Source organism: Xiphias gladius, chromosome 15 (assembly GCF_016859285.1).
Source record: "Xiphias gladius isolate SHS-SW01 ecotype Sanya breed wild chromosome 15, ASM1685928v1, whole genome shotgun sequence".
NCBI lineage: Eukaryota > Metazoa > Chordata > Actinopteri > Istiophoriformes > Xiphiidae > Xiphias > Xiphias gladius.
The window spans coordinates 19,035,489-19,057,115 of record NC_053414.1 but is presented as its reverse complement, the minus strand read 5'-3'; the positions used below and the strand labels follow the sequence as shown (position 1 = coordinate 19,057,115).

Genomic DNA, 21,627 nt, shown 5'->3' with positions numbered 1-21,627 from the left:
ACTGGTTTTGATCAGCCTAAAAGGGCACACGTCATGCCACTGCTCATTGACCTCCAATGGCTACCCATAGGCACACAAATCAAATTCAAGTCACTAATGCTTGCCCACAGAGTGACTTCTGGGTCTGCACCGATCTACTTGAACTCAATCATACAGGCTCATTCTCATTCTCGGCCACTGTTCCTCCAAGGGACACCATCTGGCATTGCCATCCTTGAACACAAGAGAATCACAGTCCAGACTGTTCTTGTTTGTGGTTCCCTGATGGTGGAATGAGCTACCAAATGTTATCCAAGGAGGGGCATCCCCTCTCTGTCTTCAGTAAACTATTTAAGACTCATCTTTTCCAAGAGCACCTCCTCTCCCACAATCGCTAACACTCTAACATGCCTAACTAGCACTTACTGTGCACTTTCAGTGTGAAAGGGCTTTAGCATCATCACCCCTCTGGCCTTGCTGTGCCGTACTTGGTGAGATAACTGACTGATCAATGGCAATGGGGATTGTTGTTTTGTTTGAGAGGTAATGAAGATATGATTCGCTTGACCTGCAAGAGCCTTGGATTCATCATTACCAACTTGCAAGACCAGCATGATGCACACAGACAAAATTAGGAAACAGAAAAAGGCAACCAACTACAAAAAAAGTTCAAAAGCTCATATATGAGCACAGGAAAGACCAAGCAGGGATGAATGAGAGTGTGCTTTTATGGGTGCAGAGAGTCAACCAGGGTGGTCCTTCGCTGCATGCTTAAACGGGAGGCTTTTCAACACAGCACAACAGCAGAAAAAAAAAGTCATCCAGCTCCTCTAAGTTCTCACTGCAAACCCTGCATCAGCTGACCAGTACAGTATAAGGTTAGAGACCTGATAGAGGAGGAGGAGAAGCGATGTTTCAGACTTACACTAACATAACAAAGCTCCTATAGACACACTGAACTTGCCCCTGCCTCCGTCTTACTTCTCCCTTCCCTGCTACTCCCGTTTACTTCTCCTTCCCGTTACACAGACCTCAAAGCTCTTTATTTTTGCTGATTCTTCTACTTTTGTTTCCTAAAAACCAGTTCAAACTACCCAGTTTGAATCCAATGGCAGCTGCTGTTGTGAATATGTTTGGAAAGAGTCTGGAGTTGAGATGTTTTTGATCCAAAATTACTCAAGAATTATCAAGTCAGAAGTTATTAATGAGCCCTCCACCCCACCCCCCTCTCGTATCCCTGGCTTGGGTCTCCAGCACCTGTCAGCTCTACTTTTTTATGAGCACTGGAGGCAGGAGTGGATACAGAGCAGCAGGGCAGAGTGGTTTGGAGGGAGGAGAAGCAGGGAAATGGGAGGAGGAGAGGAAAGGGGGATATTTGTGATATTTATGGGCTGCAGGGTGGTACACAGTGCAGCACACAGCATAGCGTTGTATGGCACTGCAGAAGCTTTCAGGGAGCAGCTCTTCCAACAGATCTTACTTTCTCTTTCTTGCAGTACAGGAACAACTGCCTTCAAGGATGTTTTTCTCGAGTTATAATCCATCTAAGATTCAATTAGTGACAATTATTATTCAAAGACTTCAGCACACGTTGGACTCTCAACACTTGCCTTTAAATCGATATGTAAGTAAGACTATGTGATGCAGCAAAAAATCTGGACCAGAAAACTCCTTCATGCAAAGCAGAACTGTGCATGTATTACTGCCATTTTCTCTACAAGCAGGTACAATTTTACAGGTTTTAGACAGTCCTATTTTAGAATTGATGTGGTCTGTTAAAATTCCATGTAACCCACCTCTAAAATGTAAAAATCACTTCCCTATTGGCCATTTCATGAAGCCTTTACTTCAGTATATTACCAATGCACAGAGGGTCTGCGTTGCGGCTGCCAGACGTGATCCACTGCCATTTTAGCCGGTGTGTGCGTGTGTCCACTCGTTTCCCAGCTTCAGTATCCGGGTCTATTTTGCTGAGCAGCTCAAGTCTCTTCTACTCCTTTTCATCTGTGTTGCAGATACTGTCTCAGAGCAGTGGCAGATATGGTTGGGGCTGCAACAAGGTCGGTCCCTGCTGCATCTGAAGCTGGCCAAAACTTGAGCAAAGTAACTGATTTGACTTGTGGACTGGGCCACATTTGCTGTTTGGCCAGGCCATGGTCTTCAGACAGAGACGGGTAGGGTTTTTGGTCCTGTTTATGCTTTGGTTTCCTGCTCCCACTCATGCTGTTGTTCTATCATATGTAGTTGCTCTACTCCCTATGCACTCTGTCTGTATAGTGACGATAAGGGCAACACGTGGCAATTTGGCAATATGCTTCAAAATTTAATACAAATTCAGTTGACTGTGAAATGGCAGAGGTTTCTAACGACAAAGGCATCAGGTCCATCTACTGCCATGCCCGCAGTGAGGGAGGCTGTCGAGTGGAAGCTGTCAGCGACAATAATGGAGATGATTTTTCCAAACTGAGCAGTTCTGCGAAGCTTGCTGAACTATGCACAGGCTGTCAGAGAAGTGTGGTCTCCTTTCAGGGCAAAGTGAAGATGCAAATACAGAGGGTGTCCCAAGCCATAACCCAAACAAGTGGCTGCTCTTTGTCCACCCAAGTGGAGTAAGTGTGAAAGGATTAATTTAGGAGTGTAACTGAACACATCCCCACAGGATCCCACCACACAGAGCAAACCCTCGATCAACCACTGGAGACCCAGTGGTCACTCAGACCAGGTTTACATTGATGACGGTTGGTTTGCATGGAGTGTAGGAAGCACTGTGAAACTCGACCTCGTCGAGTGTGACAACTCACAATAAGTGTCATTCTTCTTTGACATTCAAATGCCCCAATTTTTACTTATGTAGGCTGCATGTAGCGTTAACCTCTGAAAAAAAAATGATCCTGTGATGAAGTATTACCTACAGCAACTACAGACACATAGACCATACATTCAATGAGCGAGAAAACTGTTTATACCACCATGATAACTAAAGTGATAATGAGATAAGGAACGTCAGAATCTGTCTGGTTTACCTCAGCAGCTTTCAGAGACTGATAGATCACATAATAACTTAGCTTTTTTTCTGTTTTCCTAAATTGAGAAAATGAGACGTGAACTGCTCATTTAGTTAAATCAGGCGGGGGCATATTAATAAAAATTACACAGTGCAACTGCATTTTTTTTTAATACTGGTGATGGCTCTATAGTGCAAGCATTTTAGTTCCTAGGGATGTCAATTTTAAACTGGCTCTAAATCTCTCAGGTCACAAGACAGGTCACTGGTCAGATCTCGCCGCCCCAGTCTATATGGAAATTCGTACTTCAAAGACCAGATGCGTTGTCGTTTTTAACCAGTGGGAGGTAGCAATGCACTTCTCCTGCCTTTCTGGCGCGTTCAAGGCAAACCAAATCGCCCAAGATGTTTGGCGCATTCACGATATATCTCTCTGGGCTTTTTGAAACTTTCGGACGTAGCAGGCAACGACAGTTTACACTATTTGTGCGACTTGATTTGTTTACGAATGAGTACGTACATCTGCTTACGCAGGGGACGTCAGTTGAGTACGCGGTCCTTCAGTGTGGCCCAGGAACCATTTGCGTACACATTTCTAAAACAATGCGGCCATGTGTGGCCGAGACCACCTCCGGATGTGGTCTGAGTGGTCAGATCTCAGTGCGTCCTCAATGCGTCTTGGGATTATTCACACCTGTACTTGGAGCTGTCCAGTTGTGTGCGGATCCACCCAAGACGCATGTTAATGCCGGGTATGATCAGGACCTAACATGAAGTGCCGGTATCAAGTGGAAATGAAACAATATGCATTGTTATCCCCCTCCCCCCGATGTATTTATGAAATCAAGAGGTGTTTTTACTTACTGTGAAACCTACTGTGACAACTGAAAAACTGCAGTACATGGGAGGTGTTGAGTGCAGCAAGTATGTACCTCCGCTCACAGCTCGATGTCCTGTCTGGCAGACGTCTGAAGCTGTTCGAAAAAGGGAGCAGGACAGATAGGTTTAAACTGCAGAGCATTTTGGATCCCACGGTTGAAGTAATGGTTGCATTGGGTGCATTCTGGAAAAAAAAAAGGACTGTTTCGTTTGCGCACACATTTGATCGAGGAAAAAGGAATCATATCTGTTGCCCTGCGTATTCCCCTTGCCTCGTCCGATGACACTGATCTTGCATGATCATGTTTTTGTTCTTTTTGTTTTAGGGGCTGTGTGCCTATCTCAGTAAGAACCCACAAAATCCGGTGAGAGTACAAGGTGAGTATAATTGTTGGGGTTCGGTAGTTTCAGAATGTATCCACATATTTTGATAAATTTTAAAAAATCTAGTTATTGAACCACCATGGAACAGCCTGCCAGCTAGTAGGATATACAGAATGTAGTGATCTTGAATTTTAGAAAATGGTTATCTCAAAATGGGCCAATTTTGGCAGTAGTCTTAAAATATGTTGCTTTAACATAGGGTAATTGAATATACTTAACATTAAAGAAAAGCTTTAGATTAACATAAACAAGTCAAATTGGTTTAACAAGTAAGAATTAAGTATATTGAACATAAATAAATCATTTTGAGTAAACATAACCTTAATATTTGCAACAGATGTACATGTTTATTTCATGTAAATACAACAGACTTTTTTTTGCAGTGTAATTTCTTCAGCCATGTTCAACCTCCAAACAAGCGGACGCTGAAAGCAGCCAAGGCAGAGAGCCGGAGACATGTTGTAACCAGCTCATCCTCTAACTCATCCAACATGTTTGAAAATTTGTCTTTGTGTGTGTGTCTGTGCTTTGTTCAGTGAAGGGTTTAGCATTTTTACCACGCATCTCCAGAAAACTAGTTTGTTGGTCAACAAATGACACACAGAGGGTTCAGTGATTGAGAAGAAGAAAAACCCGTCTGGAGAAGCAAACTGGGATAAAACAGATGGACCTCTACAGACTTTGTGACATTATTTAAGGGATATTTGGTTTCAATTAATCTTTTTTTTATTCTCATGCAACTTGCTGCTGGCACTGGTGATGTTTTTTTTTCTTTTGGCAACTTTCCCACCCTGTACCACCTGAACTCTTAACATGACCTAAAGGGCCATTTCAATCAAATTACAAAGTGCATATTTTATCACTTAGTATATGGCGTCTGGTCATACAGATGTTTTCAAATTCAATTCAGTTTACTCTGTTAATTCACTCAGTGTCAGTACGGTTTTCCAGGGAGTCACAGGTGACTATGAGTCTGTGAGGCTGTAGGCACAGCTGTGCTTTGAGCTAGAAGCATGCTGATGTTTAGCCTGGTACAGTTTGTACAATGTTCACAAGCTTAGAATAGTATGTAAAAATGCTAACATTTGCTAATAAACCACTAAATGCAAAGTACAGCTGAGGCTGGTTGTATTGTCATCGGAAAATCAATTGGTCATAAACCAACGGACTGAAATATTGCAGTGTGCAGTTCAGGCTGTGTTCAGTGTGGGTGGAAAACAGCCCTTCCCGTCTGTTCCAAGTTCACTAGAGATTCATGTCGAAGGCATCGAATGTCAACAAAAGCGCACCTTACTTGAACCGAACCCACAGGGATAAAAATATAAACCATGGAAGTAAGTGAGACTGTCATTAAGTATAATTTACTTTGTAATATTCATGTTAAACCAGTGATGTGGTATATAACCAACCACTGCACTAATGTTATTGTCTTATTGTATAGAGAGACAGACAGTGTGTTATTGGAGGGCGAGAGTCCCAAAATAGAAAAATGCAGCCGCAGTCAACTTCATCAACGCCCCTTCTGCACATTATATGGACACCAACCACATCAAAGGTCATGCTACAGTGAGACACAGAGGTACTATTTCTTCCTTTGTTTAATGTATATATTTGACATTCAGGTTTGTTGATTTGCCCTATTTTTTCACAGTTACAGCACAATGTATTTAATTTTATTTAATTTTATAACTTGTCTCTTTTTTGTTATTCCTCTTTTTTTAGAGGTTCACAATCATAAAGTGTGGCTTGAGTTGTAGAAATGCAATAGCCTTTCATTGTTGCTATTACACGGCAACAATAATCAACAGAGCACAGTTTCTGAAGCACTTTACATACCAACAGCATCCAGTGGCCCCTGATGAGCACCAAGATGCCCCTCAAGAGCACCCAGTGGCCCCTCAAAAGCACCCACAGGTAGAACTTTCAAATGCCGCAAGTGTCTTGAGCATTATGAAAACTTTTCAATTGCATCCTTAAAATCACTTGTTTCACTGCAGCCAGCCTGACCTGAAAATATTTGCATACTGAATCCATGTAATGTATGGCATTCACTCACCAGTCTGAAGAAGAGAGGTGGTAAGATCGAAAAAGGCAGCAAGAACAAAACACAATACAGGTAGAAGGTGTCATATGATGAATGGTATAGTCTTAAACCAATGTTTAAAGATTTTACAAAGTTTAAGATTTATCAAAATTAATAGATGACCTATATTTCACAAAATAATGAATGGACTGGAATGCACGGGGAGCAAAAAAAACAGAATTATTTCAAAAGGCTGCAAATGAAGTTGGCAAAGTAAAAATAGGAATTACATTAAACAATTGTTTTTTAAATTCACTTTATTGAAAAATGTACAATTAACCCTCTTCAAATTCCCTCATCAGTTTTCCGTGTCTGGGTCGCAAAACGTTCTGTTACTGTTAATCCATCCCCAGCTAGAGTTAGACTTTACATCAGTATTGGAGTTGATTATACAGTAACGATGGAACTTTTTGTATCTGACATTAACTCAGATGTTCTGGGATTATGTTACAGATGTTTAAATAACTATTTCTTGCTGTAAATATAAAAATATTTTTTTAGTATAATTTCTTTGAATTCAGCCAACACGTCAATTTGCAATTGCAACCTTATTTCTTTATATGCAGGTGAGGTTTATATTCCAAATGTACTGGTGTAATAAAATTTCTAGGCTGCAGTGTTCATAATTTACTACTTCATGCAGTATTGATCTTTGTGGATGTACTGCACAGCTTCCGCCACCAGGTGGTGCCTTTCTGTAAGTAAATCAAATGAAATCAAGGTGCTCGCTGTGGGCGGAGTCAATCGTCGGACCCCGCCCACATTGAGCCCACAATGCAATGAGGAGTACGTGGATGACGTTGCTAGATGAAACGTGACAAAAAGTCAGAGGATCACCACGTCATTAGCACCGATTTAAAAAAGACAATTAATTCAATTACTTTAATTCAGTCCACTGTCTATAGGAGCCATTTGCAGAAATGCTCTTAATGTTCACGACAGTGCCTCAAGATCAGGTAATAAAGCAGGACAAACCTTTATCTCGTCAGTTGATATTGTGCTTTTGTGCGTATTGCCATATACCTAAACAGAGTTACAGTTATCAAGATTGCTACAACCTTATTGCTACATAGTGAATATATTGGTGTTGTATTAAGGACAGAGGGCTTGACTGCAACAAAGGCTCGTTTTATAAGAGACAGTTATTTTTCCAACCCAGCCAATTTTTCCGTTAAAAACAGGAAACAGAAGTTTCCCACTTCTTTTAAATCAGTATAACTTCACTACAGGCCCGCAGACTTGTTCTCCGCATTTGGAAGCTGACAAGCCGCCATCATTCACAACTTGGATCAAGAAGTGCTATCCTTAATTCTATTACAAGCACTCCACAGATACTATAACAGATCTGCTCCCTCTCAATTATCTATCCTTTTTATTCTAAGTATCAGGTCCAGCTATAGGTGATGCTTTACTAACTCAGGATGATTTGGCAGAAATAAGTGCCTTACCCTTGTGTCAGTGCCGATGAGCCTGTCTTTGCTTATATATTTGAGTGTATATTTTCTGAAAAACCCATAAATAAAGTTTGAAAAAACCAATGAAGAAGGCAACATAGTCATTTTCACCCAACAGTAAATTTCTACCATAATATTGGGCTTAAAAAAATGTACGTGACTATTTTATATTTAACAAATTAGTGATGTGATGTTAATGATAGACTTGCCTTTCACATAAGCCAACTTGATCTGAGTCACTGTTGCATTTCCATTGGAAACAGGAAGAATACTTTTCCTGCTGCTTTTGTTTTTGGCAGAACATCAGTTTCTTGTGAGTGGAAATTGTGAGAAGAAACCATTGTTACTGTAAAACTATTACACGGTCCCATTCATTTTTCAGAAACAAACTTTAATTATTTTACATAAGAAACATTAAGCTCCCTTTGAACATTAGATCTACTGAATTACACATCATTAGTAACAATGGAGTCTCAGCATATTATTATACACACTTTTCATGGTTGGCTAAAAAAATCAAAGTCAGTGAAGGTTTCATATTAGATAATAGCAATGATTTGTTTTTACTCCCCAATGCCTTGCTTGACCTTCTTGTAGCTAAAAATCACAGATGCTATCTGCTCAATTCCTTTCTTCTCCCCACACTACTTTAGACATGCAAACCAACCAACAGCAATGTAAGCCAGGTCTGAGTAACCACTGGGTCCACGGTTAATGATTCAGGGTTCGCACCACGCATTTAGATTCTGTGGAGATTGTTCAGTTAAACTCCTAAATGACTCCTTTTACACACATTACTTGGTCACTGACAGCTTCCACTCCATAGTCTCCCTCACTACAGCCATTTATACACTGTTTATGCATTTTGCCAACTGCCAGTTTCATCACTGTACAGGGTGATTGCATGTGGAGTAGAGCAACTACATATCATAAGACAACAGCATTATTGGGAACAGCATAAACAGGTACAATCAATCTACCATCCTTCATTTAAAGACCATGACCTGGCCCAACACCAAACTTGGCCCAGTTCTTGATTTCACACAGTGTGTCCATCAAATTTGTCCAACTATGTCCAAGATTCCCACTCGTGATGTAGCAGAAACAGGCCTTGTTACCAGCCGCAACACCAAGGCTGGTATTATTTTCACCTTGCCAGAGTGTGTGTGTGCGTGTGTGTGTGTGTCATCATGATAAAATGAGGTCGTAGCAGGAACTACCACTGTGGTGGTTTTGAATACTTTGGCAGGTGCCTGTCTGTGGAGTGATTTTGTCAACATGATGGCGTCACAACTGTGCAAGAAGCAGTCATGAAACTTAACTGGTGTGTAGTTGAGATCAAAATGAAGGCCTAGTTCAAAGATGGATGACTACTGAGAACTCATGTCATAATCTAGTAATGGTTACTGACTACTCATGGGTCAGATCATCAACATGTTGATGGGCGTTGCGGCTGGTGTGATTCCTTCGCAAGATGATCTCTAGTTGGTGAAATGTATTATCTGCCAATGGTCTGAGGCAGCACCTTAAACAGAGATCAGGAAAAGTGTTTGGCTGGTCTTTTCATACACTGGGCAAGGGTTCATAGGACAGTGTCCATCAATATGTGCCTCTTCCTCTGTGTAGTACAAGTCATACTGTTGCAGTGAAATCCTATTTACATTTAGTGAATATCAGTGGCGTTCCGTCAGGACAAGCAAGGCAAGCAGTACTTGACCAGTTAAAGCTAAAAATAGATCTCAATTAGAATGATACCGAAGTGGAAGTGATATTTCTCCTTACATCTCTGTCCCATAAAGATCTGATATAAGATCTGATATTGCCTGTTTGCATTCATCTTGTAATTTACTGCCCTCTTGTGGTCGCAGTAGGCTATGGTCTCTGGAAGCTAGGTTGACCACCAGCCTTATCATTTCTGTCATTTTCGTGGGTGTGGCCACGTCCTATTGACAGAGGTTTGGGCTTGTCAAGCAGAGGGGGTAGCAGCATTTCGGGGACGTTTATGCATGCGCATTGTGGATAATCCTGGGATCTTTGCCAGGTGGCTGTTTATAGATAGCTACAGTGTGCTTGTCAAGCTGCCTTTCACTCAGCTTCCGCCGTTCTGAGATCAGTTATTATATTGCACACGTTATACACATGCGTAGATGTGTGTGGAAAGTGCATTGCATATTAGAAAATTACTTAAACAGTCTTCACTTTCTAAGCATTAAGAAGTAGCAGTAGCAATAAACGAGCAAATTACACTTTGATTTATCATCTCAAATCAGTATAAATTGCCTTACTAAGCACACGGGGTAACGTGTGACAACGAGAGGTTAGGGTGTATTGTTGAGCAGCTTTTAATAACTCCTTTAACAAGGAAAGTTTTTACAAAGAAGATTGAGCTCATTGTCAGTTAATGGTAAATATTTTGAAAATTACCATACAAGTGATTTTATTTTAGATATTCTTCCTCTATACTGCACATTTGATATGTTTACTGTCAGTTCAAAGGAACTATCCTAATCCCCCTTCAACCTGGAAGGAGTGCAGAAAGGTAAAGATGTCCGGACAGAGTGCAGCAAGATGCATGAGAGAGACTTTCAGCGTAGGAAAGACAGGCAGCACAAAATCAAGAGGCAGGACAGGCCCCAAATTTAAGAGAGGTTTGCTAGTCCTGCTCCAGCTTCCAGGTGGATATTTATTTCCTTTTCATTTCTTATTGCCTGAAGAAACAGTTCAACCCATTAAAAATTAGTAATTTCTTCATACGTGAACAATGAAGACCCCTCACTCATTCACAAACTGCAGCCACCAAGTCTTATAAAACCCTCAGCAACACACTGCAAGTCTTTCTTGTCTATTGAGTGATCATTTTATACACGGACACTAACTGTGGGTAATGTACCTTTAAGGAAGTTCCAACCAGTCTTTACAGCTCATGAAGGATGTCTGTACAGGATTCCTGCTCTTTTCTACGACAGAGAAAGCGAAACTCTTCAAACCTTTACAGCGGAAGACTGCTGATGATACCAGTACTGAAAAGCTGGTAATTAAGGCCGGAAAGCTGAAGAAGGATTCCCCTGATATGAAGACAAATGAGGTAATCAACCCCAGCAATAGTTTCATGGCTAAATTACATGTGAATATGCAGTACTGTTTTTAACTCCATCAAATCTTCAAATTTACACACCTCTGAATAATATCTTTTCTAGTGGTCAGATCCCAAAGAAGTGAAAGAGGAACATATTGATGGACACTGTCCTATTAGCCCCTGCACGGTGTATGAAAAGACCAGCAGAACAATTTTCCTGTTTTTCATCTGTGTTAAAAACGCTTACTCAGACGGGTACCAGAGATGGTGGGCTTTTCCAGGATGAGCAGTGCTGGAAAGCTCGTTAAAATGTTACGGTACATGTTGTTAGAGAGGCTGTCAGGGAAGTGTGGTCTCCTTTCCAGCTCAAACTGAAGATACAAATACAGAGGGTGACCCAAGCCAGAACCAAAACAAGTGGTTGCGCTTCACTCATCCAAGTGATGTGTGTAAAAGGAGTCATTTAGGAGTTTAACTGAACAATCTCCACAGAATCTAAATGCGTGGTGCGAACCCTGAATCATTAACCGTGGACCCAGTGGTTACTCAGACCTGGCTTACATTGCTGTTGGTTGGTTTGCATGTCTAAAGTAGTGTGGGGAGAAGAAAGGAATTGAGCAGATAGCATCTGTGATTTTTAGCTACAAGAAGGTCAAGCAAGGCATTGGAGAGTAAAAACAAATCATTGCTACTATCTAATATGAAACTTTCAATGACTTTGATTTTTTTAACCAACCATGAAAAGTGTGTATAATATGCTGAGACTCCATTGTTACTAATGATGTGTAATTCAGTAGATGTAATATTCAAAGGGAGCTTAATGTTTCTTATGTAAAATAATTAAAGTTTGTTTCTGAAAAATGAATGGGACCGTGTAATAGTTTTACAGTAACAATGGTTTCTTCTCACAATTTCCACTCACAAGAAACTGATGTTCTGCCAAAAACAAAAGCAGCAGGAAAAGTATTCTTCCTGTTTCCAATGGAAATGCAACAGTGACTCAGATCAAGTTGGCTTATATGTTATATTTTAGTGAGTAACTTCATCAGTGAATTTTAGGCCTCGCAAGACTTCACGATCATTCCCAGATTGATACTCCCTATCACTTTCTTAAAGCCATCATGCCTGGAGTTTTTAAATAATAAACTTTATTAATTAAATACTTCTCAAAAACAGAGTTACAAAGTGCTTTACGCAGGTAAATCCAGATAAAATAATTCAATACAATAACACTAAGTAGAAGTAATTCACTAAAGGTACAGATAAAAAAATAAAATACCTAACAATATAATAAATAATAAGTTTTAACAAGTTTTAAGGGGTGATTTAAAAGATGTCACTGATTCTGCAGGTCTCAGATCATCAGGCATGGCGCTCCAGAGCTGAGGAGCCCTGAGTGCAAAATTGTAGTCACCTTTAGTCTTGAGCCAAGACTTACTGGGATCTGAGGCTGCGCTCCGGCTCATAGGGAAGCAGCAATTCAGCAGAATAGCTCAGAGCCAAGCCATGAAGGGGTATAGGGGTGATCAGTAAAATCTTAAAATCAATTCTAAAGCCGACTGGTAACCATTGAAGAGAAGCCAGAACGGAGCCAATACTGATATCTTTTTGAATTATTTCAAGCCTAGCAGCTGCATTTTGTAATAACTGATGGCTTGAGATAGTTTTTTGACTTAACCTGGTTCACAATGAGTAACAACAGTCAAGACACAAAGATATATAATGCATGGATGACCTTCTCAAGATAACTGCAAGGGAGAAAGGACCTGGTATTTGAAATGCTCCTCAATTGGATGAAGCATGGTTGGACAATGCTTCTGACTTGTTTGTCAAAGGAGAGATCACCGTCCAAATATACACCCAGGTGTCTGGCTGCAGGTTTGATATAAATAGACAAGGAGCCAAGATTGTTCTTTAAAAAGAATATGGACTTTGGAGGGACAAATACAGTTAATTCTGATTTATTTAAATTTAGCTGGAGGAATTTTTAGGACATCCAGTACTTGATTTGTGAAAGAAAATGTGATTAGGTGATGTAGGTTGCCTTATTCATTGTTTTTTAATGGGACATGGATCTGAGTGTCAGCCGTACAAGAAAGATAATGAATCTTGTGTTGGTGGATAACGTGCTAGTGGGAGCATGTAAATGGAGAACCAAAGGGGACCAAGGATGGAGCCTTGGGGACCACCGTGGGTCAGAGAGCCCCCTGAAGAGGAGGCATCTACAACAACTACTGAAAAAGCCAACCCATTTTTCAAGGTGATCCAACAAAATCACATTATCAACAGTATGAGAAGCTGAGCTAAGATCAGGCAGAATTAGCAGAATTGCACAATTATTAGCATCAGCTATTAGTAATAGATCAGTGGTTATTTGTTGATAAAGGCTTAAAAGTTTGTAATTTAAAAATAAGCTATCAAGTCTGCAATTATGTACATTTATTATCAGTTATTAAACACATTAAAGTATAATTGGTCTCCGGTACAATGGAGTCTCTGCCTCAAGGTCACAATAAGATTTCAGGAAGTCCCTGTGTTTGGCTAATGTTTGCCAAGAAATAAGTAAAGCACATAACTCCGTGTAAAACCACAACTTTTTGGTTTTGGTATTTCTGTTTATGTACAGATTAAACATACCAGACATGACACGTTGTTTATTGAGCTTTAGCTGTGTTGGCAGGCTGTGTTTTTGGACTCTGGACAGAGCCAGGCTTGCTGATTCCCCCGTTTACAGGCTTTATGCTAAACTAAGCTAACTGTATTCTGGCTCTAGGTCCATACTTTATGAGTCACAGTATTCCCCCTCTTATTTAGCTCATTGCAAAAAAGCAAATAAGAATTTTTCCGAGGATGTCTAACTATTCTTTTAATAACAAATGAATGGATTTTCCTTGTATTGATGATGTAACAAAAAAATCCCATCACAAGTTGTTTACATATCAGTCAAGAGTTAAAAGTTAAAAGTCAAAAGTTATACTGATTTAAAAGAAGTGGGAAACTTCTGTTTCCTGTTTTTAACGGAAAAATTGGCTGGGTTGGAAAAATAACTGTCTCTTATAAAACGAGCCTTTGTTGCAGTCAAGCCCTCTGTCCTTAATACATCACCAATATATTCACTATGTAGCAATAAGGTTGTAGCAATCTTGATAACTGTAACTCTGTTTAGGTATATGGCAATACGCACAAAAGCACAATATCAACTGACGAGATAAAGGTTTGTCCTGCTTTATTACCTGATCTTGAGGCACTGTCGTGAACATTAAGAGCATTTCTGCAAATAGACAGCGGACTGAATTAAAGTAATTGTATTAATTGTCTTTTTTAAATCGGTGCTAATGACGTGGTGATCCTCTGACTTTTTGTCACGTTTCATCTAGCAACGTCATCCACGTACTCCTCATTGCATTGTGGGCTCAATGTGGGCGGGGTCCGACGATTGACTCCGCCCACAGCGAGCACCTTGATTTCCTTTGATTTACTTACAGAAAGGCACCACCTGGTGGCGGAAGCTGTGCAGTACATCCACAAAGATCAATACTGCATGAAGTAGTAAATTATGAACACTGCAGCCTAGAAATTTTATTACACCAGTACATTTGGAATATAAACCTCAGCTGCATATAAAGAAATAAGGTTGCAATTGCAAATTGACGTGTTGGCTGAATTCAAAGAAATTATACTAAAAAAATATTTTTATATTTACAGCAAGAAATAGTTATTTAAACATCTGTAACATAATCCCAGAACATCTGAGTTAATGTCAGATACAAAAAGTTCCATTGTTTCTGTATAATCAACTCCAATACTGATGTAAAGTCTAACTCTAGCTGGGGATGGATTAACAGTAACAGAACGTTTTGCGACCCAGACACGGAAAACTGATGAGGGAATTTGAAGAGGGCTAATTGTACATTTTTCAATAAAGTGAATTTAAAAAACAATTGTTTAATGTAATTCCTATTTTTACTTTGCCAACTTCATTTGCAGCCTTTTGAAATAATTCTGTTTTTTTTGCTGGCTGTGCCCACAGCCTCACAGAGCCACTAGCATGGCTGTAGACAGGTGTTGCCTGGCCTGGGCATTCGGGGCTGTAGCCCAGAAGATTTTTTCTTTAGCCCCTGAATAATACCCACTTTGAGCGGTTTGTCACTAAGTAACTAAACGTCAGTAAAAGAAGACAGCAGTGTTGTAATTTTGTATCTTCAGCAAATGGAGTTTTGTATGCTAGCTTCAATGAACAGAGGCAAGACCAATTAGAGAGGGTTTACAGGATAATACATGGAAATTCTCGTGTCTTAATAGCTGATAGTTCTTCAGATGATGGAGTTACTACAGTACATTCAGGAGGTATTCAGACCACTTCACTTTTTCACATTTTGTTATGTATCAGCCTTATTTAAATTAATTTTTCCCTTCATCAATCTACACTCAATACCCCATAATGAAAAAGCAAAAACAGAATTTGGGAAATTTTTGAAAATTTATTAAAGAAGGAAAAATTGAAATATCTCTTTTACCTTTTACCTTTTACTCAGTACTCGGTTGAAGCAACTATGGCAGCGATTACAGCCTTGAGTCTTCTTGGCTATGACACGACAAGCTTTAAACACCTGGATTTGGTTTCTTTTTACGCCATTCTTCTCCACAGATCCTCTCAAGGTCTGTCAGCCTGGATGGGGACCATTGGTGGACAGCCATCTTCAGGTGTCTCCAGAAACGTCCACTCAGGTGAACCTGCAGCCCAGTCTGAGGTTCTGATCGCTCTGGACCAGGTTTTCATTAAGGATATCACCGTTGGGATGGTAATGGGGAGGTGATGAGCGGTGTCTGGTTTCCTCTAGACATGATGCTTAGAATTGAGGACAAACAGTTCAATCTCGGTTTCATCAGACCAGAGAATCTTGTTTCTCACAGACAGCGTCCTTTAGGTGCTTTTTGCAAATTCCAAGCAGCTTTCATGTGTCTTGCAGTGAGGAGAGGTTTCCATCTTGCCATTCCACCATAAAGCCCAGATCGGTGGAGTGCTGCAGTGATAATTGTCCTTCTGAAAGTTTCTCAATCTCCTCACAGGATCTCTGGAGCTCAGCCAGACTGACCATCAGGTTCTTGGTCAACTCTCTAACCAAGGCCCTTCTCCCTGATTTCTCAGTTTCGCCGGGCGGCCAGCTCTAGGAAGAGCCCTGGTTGGTCCAAATTTCTTCCATTGAAGATTCATGGAGGTCACTATGCCCTTGGGAACCTTTCAAGCAGCAGAAATTTTTTGTAACCTTCCCCAGATCTGTGCCTCGACACAATCTTGTCTCTGAGCTCTGCAGGCGGTTCCTTCAACCTCATGTCTTGGCTCCAATCGATTAAATTTACCACAGGTGGACTCCAGTCAAGGTGTAGAAACATCTCAAAGAGGACCAAGAGAAATGGGAGGCACCTGGATTAAATTTCAAGTGTCATTGTAAAGGGTCTAAATACTTTTGTCAATGTGATATTACAATTTTTTCCTTTTAAATTAATTTGCAAAAATTTCTAAAATTATGTTTTTGCTTTGTCATTATGGAGTATTGAGTGTAGGATGACAAGGGGAAAAATTAATTTAAACAATTTTAGTATAAGGCTGCAACATAAAATCTGAAAAAAGTGAAGGGGTCTGAGTACTTTCTGAATGCACTGTATTCCAAACACTAGCTCACACAAAAAATTGATGTATGCAGTTGTTTTTGTTTTTTTTTACAGGTAAAGGGCTTGAAGCTGAAGCACAAACATCAACTCATGCTGATCCAGGAAAACAAGCTGTGAAGCAGGCTAAATTAAACCAGATAACATAATTTTAAAAAGACAAAATTCAGTGATTGTCTACATTTTGACAACGGTAACAATATTTTCTCAAGTTTTACCCGTGCCACTGAGGTGGGTATTGTTGCTCATATCAAGTTGGTCCGCCAGTCTAGAGTTTACTCAGTCACTTTGAGTAGTCAGCCGCTTTCAACTCTCATTCATGAAATCACCATTGTATTATGGGTTTTGACGATTTTCCATCATTTAGATCTAGTAATAATTGTAATAGGTGTCTAATATGACACTTATTTTGGTTTGAGACATTCAAGTGTCTGGAATATTCATGTGCAGATTATATGGTAAATCAAATCCAAATCCTTCCCTCCTTCTCCAGTTTTTCACATTTTTTAAGCAAATGTGTAGCCTTCACTTGCAAGAAAAAATGCATGGAAACAGTCTACTTAGAAGAACATTTCTAAAAGTTTTTTCCACTGGCTTTGGACTCTTAGTCTTGTTAATATACTGTATGTACCTGTGACTCCCTGGAAAACAGTACCGTAATGAGTGGATTATCCAGAAAGTAAACTGAATTGAATTTGAAAATATCTATATAACCAGACGCCATATACTAAGTGATAAAATATGCATTTTGTAATTTGATTGAAATGGCCCTTTAGGTCATGTTAAGAATTCAGGTGATACAGGGTGGGGAAGATGCCAAAGAAAAAAAAATCACCAGTGCCAGCAGCAAGTTGCATGAGAACAAAAAAAAAGAAAAATTGAAATCAAATGTCCCTTCATCAAAGAATGTCACAAAAACCTGTAGAGGTCCAGCTGCTTGCCCCCGGTTCACTTCTCCAGACGGGTTTTTCTTCTTCTCAGTCCAACTGTGAATCTTCCCTCTGTGTGTGGTCTGTTGACCGATAAATTCGTTTTCCGGAGATGTGTGGTAAAAATGGTCAAACATGCTAAACCTTTGACTGAACAAAGCACAGAAACACACACAAAGACAAATTCTCAAATGTGTTGGATGAGTTAATGGGTGACTGAGGGTGAGTTGGTTACGTCATGTCTCCGGCTCTCTGCTTTGGCTGCTTTCAGTGTCCGCTTGTTTGGAGGTTGAGCACAGCTGGAGAAAATAGGACTATTTTTACAATCCTCTCGTTTTCTGCTATCGCTGTTGAGCCCTGACTATAATCAGATACATTTGTCCCTGTCAGCCATCCAACAGCTCTGAAAGAGAGCCCAGGATCTATTGAGCATTTCTGATCGTTGTTGTTTGGATGAAAAGTTGTCTATGGAAATAAATGGGATTGTCCCCTTTACCTTATAGTCCTCTTTCATTCCCTCTCGGCCTTGTGGATTTTTTTTTCTCCACATGTTGCACTCACTTTCTTTGTCTTTTGAATGGAAGTCCATTTACACCAGGTAAAGAAGAGTACAAATGCAGTTAGTCACGACTGAAAAAAAAGGCTCCTGGTAAATCGAAACAATGTAATAAAATGTCAACCTTTTGATTTACTAAATTGAAATTATGAGATAGTAAGTCAAACCTTTGACTCTATATCTCATACTTTTGATTTACTATGAGCATTTTATTTTTATCGTGACTAAAGTTTCATCTTTTCATTTTTTTCTTGTACTGGTCAAAATGGGCTTCCACACTTTTGCCATTCCATGCCACTCTTTCAATAAACTCTCTCTCTTTCTGCACAGACCGATGCATAAATTATGAGCTCATGGGTGGCTCTGCAGCTTTTAGGGATTGGAGAGGGGTCCCCCTTTGTTCAAATATACACACTCCATCATACCTCCTGTCACGGGGCTCGTGCTACAGCTCGTCTCAGGGGCTGTGGCTCACACTTGACTGACTGACTTTAATGAGCCACACTCCATGAAGAGGGAGGAGAGGACTGTGAGCGTGCATGTGTGCTGTAATTGAATAAAAGTCAAATATGACCGAGCGTGCCAGGAAAAGCAAACTGCTCCCTGAGGGTCTATTTAGGTGTTTGCCTGTTTGCAGGTGAGAGGGGATCTTCTGTGAACCACGTAAGTCTTAAACCAGCAGTTAAATCCCGGGAGAGATATCCTCCACACATTTAGCTAGTTTCCTTCTCGAGCCGATAAAGGTAACTGCAGTGCAAAAAAATGTTCCCATCGTCTTAGCCAGCGTGGATTGTAAATTGACTGTACTTTTTTCGCTCTTAAAAAAAAAAATGCAAAACTGTATTAAACTGAAAAAATGTGTTTAACCTAGGGAGAGTGATTGAAATAAAAGCCCTTGCACCTTCACATATTTCAGACAGTGGAGATATTTTAAATGTCAAAGGTCAAATTTTAAAGCTGAAAAATAGAAGAAAATGCATGTTTATTATAGATACCGCATGTAAAGCTTGGGTTTCTTCACCCCTGTTGAGGAATGTTACTATGCATTAATGGGCTTGACAGGGGAACCCTCTGCAGGAAAAGCAGATTAACAATCGCCACTGCAGATTTCTTCTAACACCCCATTAATCCATCATACTGCTTTTTAATGTCAACAACATTTCCATTGTTTAGGTCAGTTTTGCATCTGCTTGCACACTCATCGTGCTTCACACTCTTAAAATCTCTCTCTCACACACACACACACACACACACACACACACACACACACACACACACACACACACACACACACACACACACACACACACAGATGCAAATGTTTAATAAATTATGAATGTTGTGCTTTTTCCTCAGTTTCATTTATATGACAGCTGTAGTTACTTCACAAATAGCTATTGGCATCTTGCATTGGGAAAACATATATGATGATCTTAATGCAGCTAACAGATAAACTCGACTTGAAGGGACAACATAAAAATGGTGATAATATACATAAATGCATGACTCTGAAAGATGCCATTCTGCATAATGATTACCTTTTATCCTTCAATATATTTTACCGCTCATGCCTTTACATTTACAGTATTTATATAAAATTAGGATTGTGTGCTTTTCAGTTGCTGCATTCTTCTTCCACGCACACTGAAAATCTCATGTTTCCACCTGACAAAACAAACAGCACCAAGTGCACGCTATGAAAACCAGCGCAGGCAGAGTTTTTAACTTGTAACAACACCTGACGGCCAGATGACCAGATGTGTTTCACAGCCATGCTGACAGTGGACAGAGCAAACACTGCTACGGCCATGTGCTACTTATTTAAGCTGCGGAGACTGACAAGACCAGAATGTGTGGTAACATGAAGGGCCTGTTTTGACTTAGGCGGGCCCTCCTTCAAACACGACGTGGAGAAAGAAAAAAAAAAAAAATCACACACGCACGCACACCCAATAATAACCAATAAACAAGGGAGGGAGAGAGAAACTGTCCAAATGTATCTTCAGATCTTTTGATCTCCGGCGTTGACATCCCACTCATAACTTATAACAAAGCCGATACACCATCCACAGCAAAATAAAATGTGTGTGTGTGTGTGTGTGTGTGTGTGTGTTTAACATTATGATAATATTGCTGTTGTTATTGTTCTTGTATGAAATTATATTAGGAATACGGAAACAGTAATTTACATGGTGTTACATTTTTTTTCTCCCTCTCTGGTGCGCTTCAGTTCGCACAAACATTTCATTTAAGTAAATAAATTAATCATTAAGTTTTAAAAAACGATAGATATCTAAAACATGCAATAAAAATATTTCAAAAAGTAGCCTTGAATATGGGCTACAGGCCGACATTATTTGATAGTGTTTATGATCATGATAAACCCCGTGACATTAAATTCAAATTGCACAGGCACGGTGCAAATTCCATCACTTTTTATTCCAAACATTTTAGGAGCCTTTAAAATACCGGTTATTCAAACACATTTGCCTCGAGCAAACAACAGAACTAAACGTACTGGCCTGTTTGCAAGCTTGGGCCGACGCTAAAATCTGTAGTATTTTTATGTAAAGTACCGAGAGTTTATTCTGAGGCTGAAGGGAAAGAAGTTTCCGCTCATTTCTCCGCGAGTTCGCGGCGTGCGAGGGGGGCACCGTTCAATTAAATTAAATCGGACGAAATTTTAAGAATCCCAGTGGGAAAGCTGGACAACTGAGTAACAGGGTAGTTGGCGATCATTCCGTGCAGCGGGGCGGGAGGCATGAACGAGGAGTTCGGAGCCAAAGGCGGGACGAGGGCGCAGCGACCCGGGTCGAAATGTTCAAAGGCTAGACAAGAGGGGAAATTCTTGGAGAGGAGCGAGGAGAGCGCAGGTATGATGCTGCTCACAGGTGGGATGTTGGAACTAGCGTGGGAGCTTACACGGCTCCCAATGCCCAGATCGCGGTACACATCGGGACCCTGGAGACAGGAACCCACCCTGTGCGCTCCGAGGACAGGAAAAACTGGCACGAGGCCGCGCTCCTGCGCGCTGGAGTCCTTCGGGGTTCCCAAATAGAAATGTTGCCTCTTGAAGCGTTTCCTCCGCCGCAGAAAGCTCCCGTTTTCAAACATGTCGGCCGACATGGGATCCAGGGTCCAGTAATTTCCCTTCCCGGGATTCCCAGGCTCCCGGGGCATTTTGACAAAGCAGTCATTCAGAGACAGGTTGTGGCGGATTGAGTTTTGCCACGCCGGGAACCTCTCCCGATAATACACAAAGCGCTGGCTGATAAAATCACATATCTCACTGAGGGTGAGTCTCTTCTTGGGGCTCTGGAGGATGGCCATGGTGATGAGAGCGATGTACGAGTACGGGGGCTTCACCGAGGCGGTTCTCTTGCCCGGACCGTCCTGCAGCCGGACAGCAAAGTCTCCCCGCTCCCGCGATTCAGGAGTCAAGGATGAAGCGCTGTGCTCCGAGTCTGCGTTCGTACTAGTTAAGAGTGAAAAATAGGTGCTCCTCGCATCTTCACTACCGCCTGTCTGTCCCTCCACGTCAACGTCCGTCTCCTCCATGAGTACGCAGTCCAGGGTCATAGTCCTCAGAGTGTCCGCTGGTACGGCGACCCCA

The 21,627-nt window shown here is 40.8% G+C and overlaps 1 protein-coding gene and 3 pseudogenes across 1 annotated transcript; 2 read left to right on the top strand and 2 right to left on the bottom strand.

Annotated features, from left to right (window-relative positions):
* The first annotated feature begins 2,095 nt into the window (after nt 1–2,095).
* LOC120800674 lies at nt 2,096–2,785 on the top strand (annotated as a pseudogene).
* A 5,561-nt stretch (nt 2,786–8,346) lies between these two features.
* LOC120800666 lies at nt 8,347–9,369 on the bottom strand (annotated as a pseudogene).
* A 420-nt stretch (nt 9,370–9,789) lies between these two features.
* LOC120800665 lies at nt 9,790–16,649 on the top strand (annotated as a pseudogene).
* Nucleotides 16,650–20,403: 3,754 nt separating this feature from the next.
* LOC120800549 (forkhead box protein D2-like) lies at nt 20,404–21,593 on the bottom strand. The gene has a single exon (XM_040146736.1). The coding sequence runs from the start codon at nt 21,591–21,593 to the stop codon at nt 20,676–20,678; it is 918 nt and encodes a 305-aa protein (XP_040002670.1). The 3' UTR covers nt 20,404–20,675.
* Nucleotides 21,594–21,627: the final 34 nt, after the last annotated feature.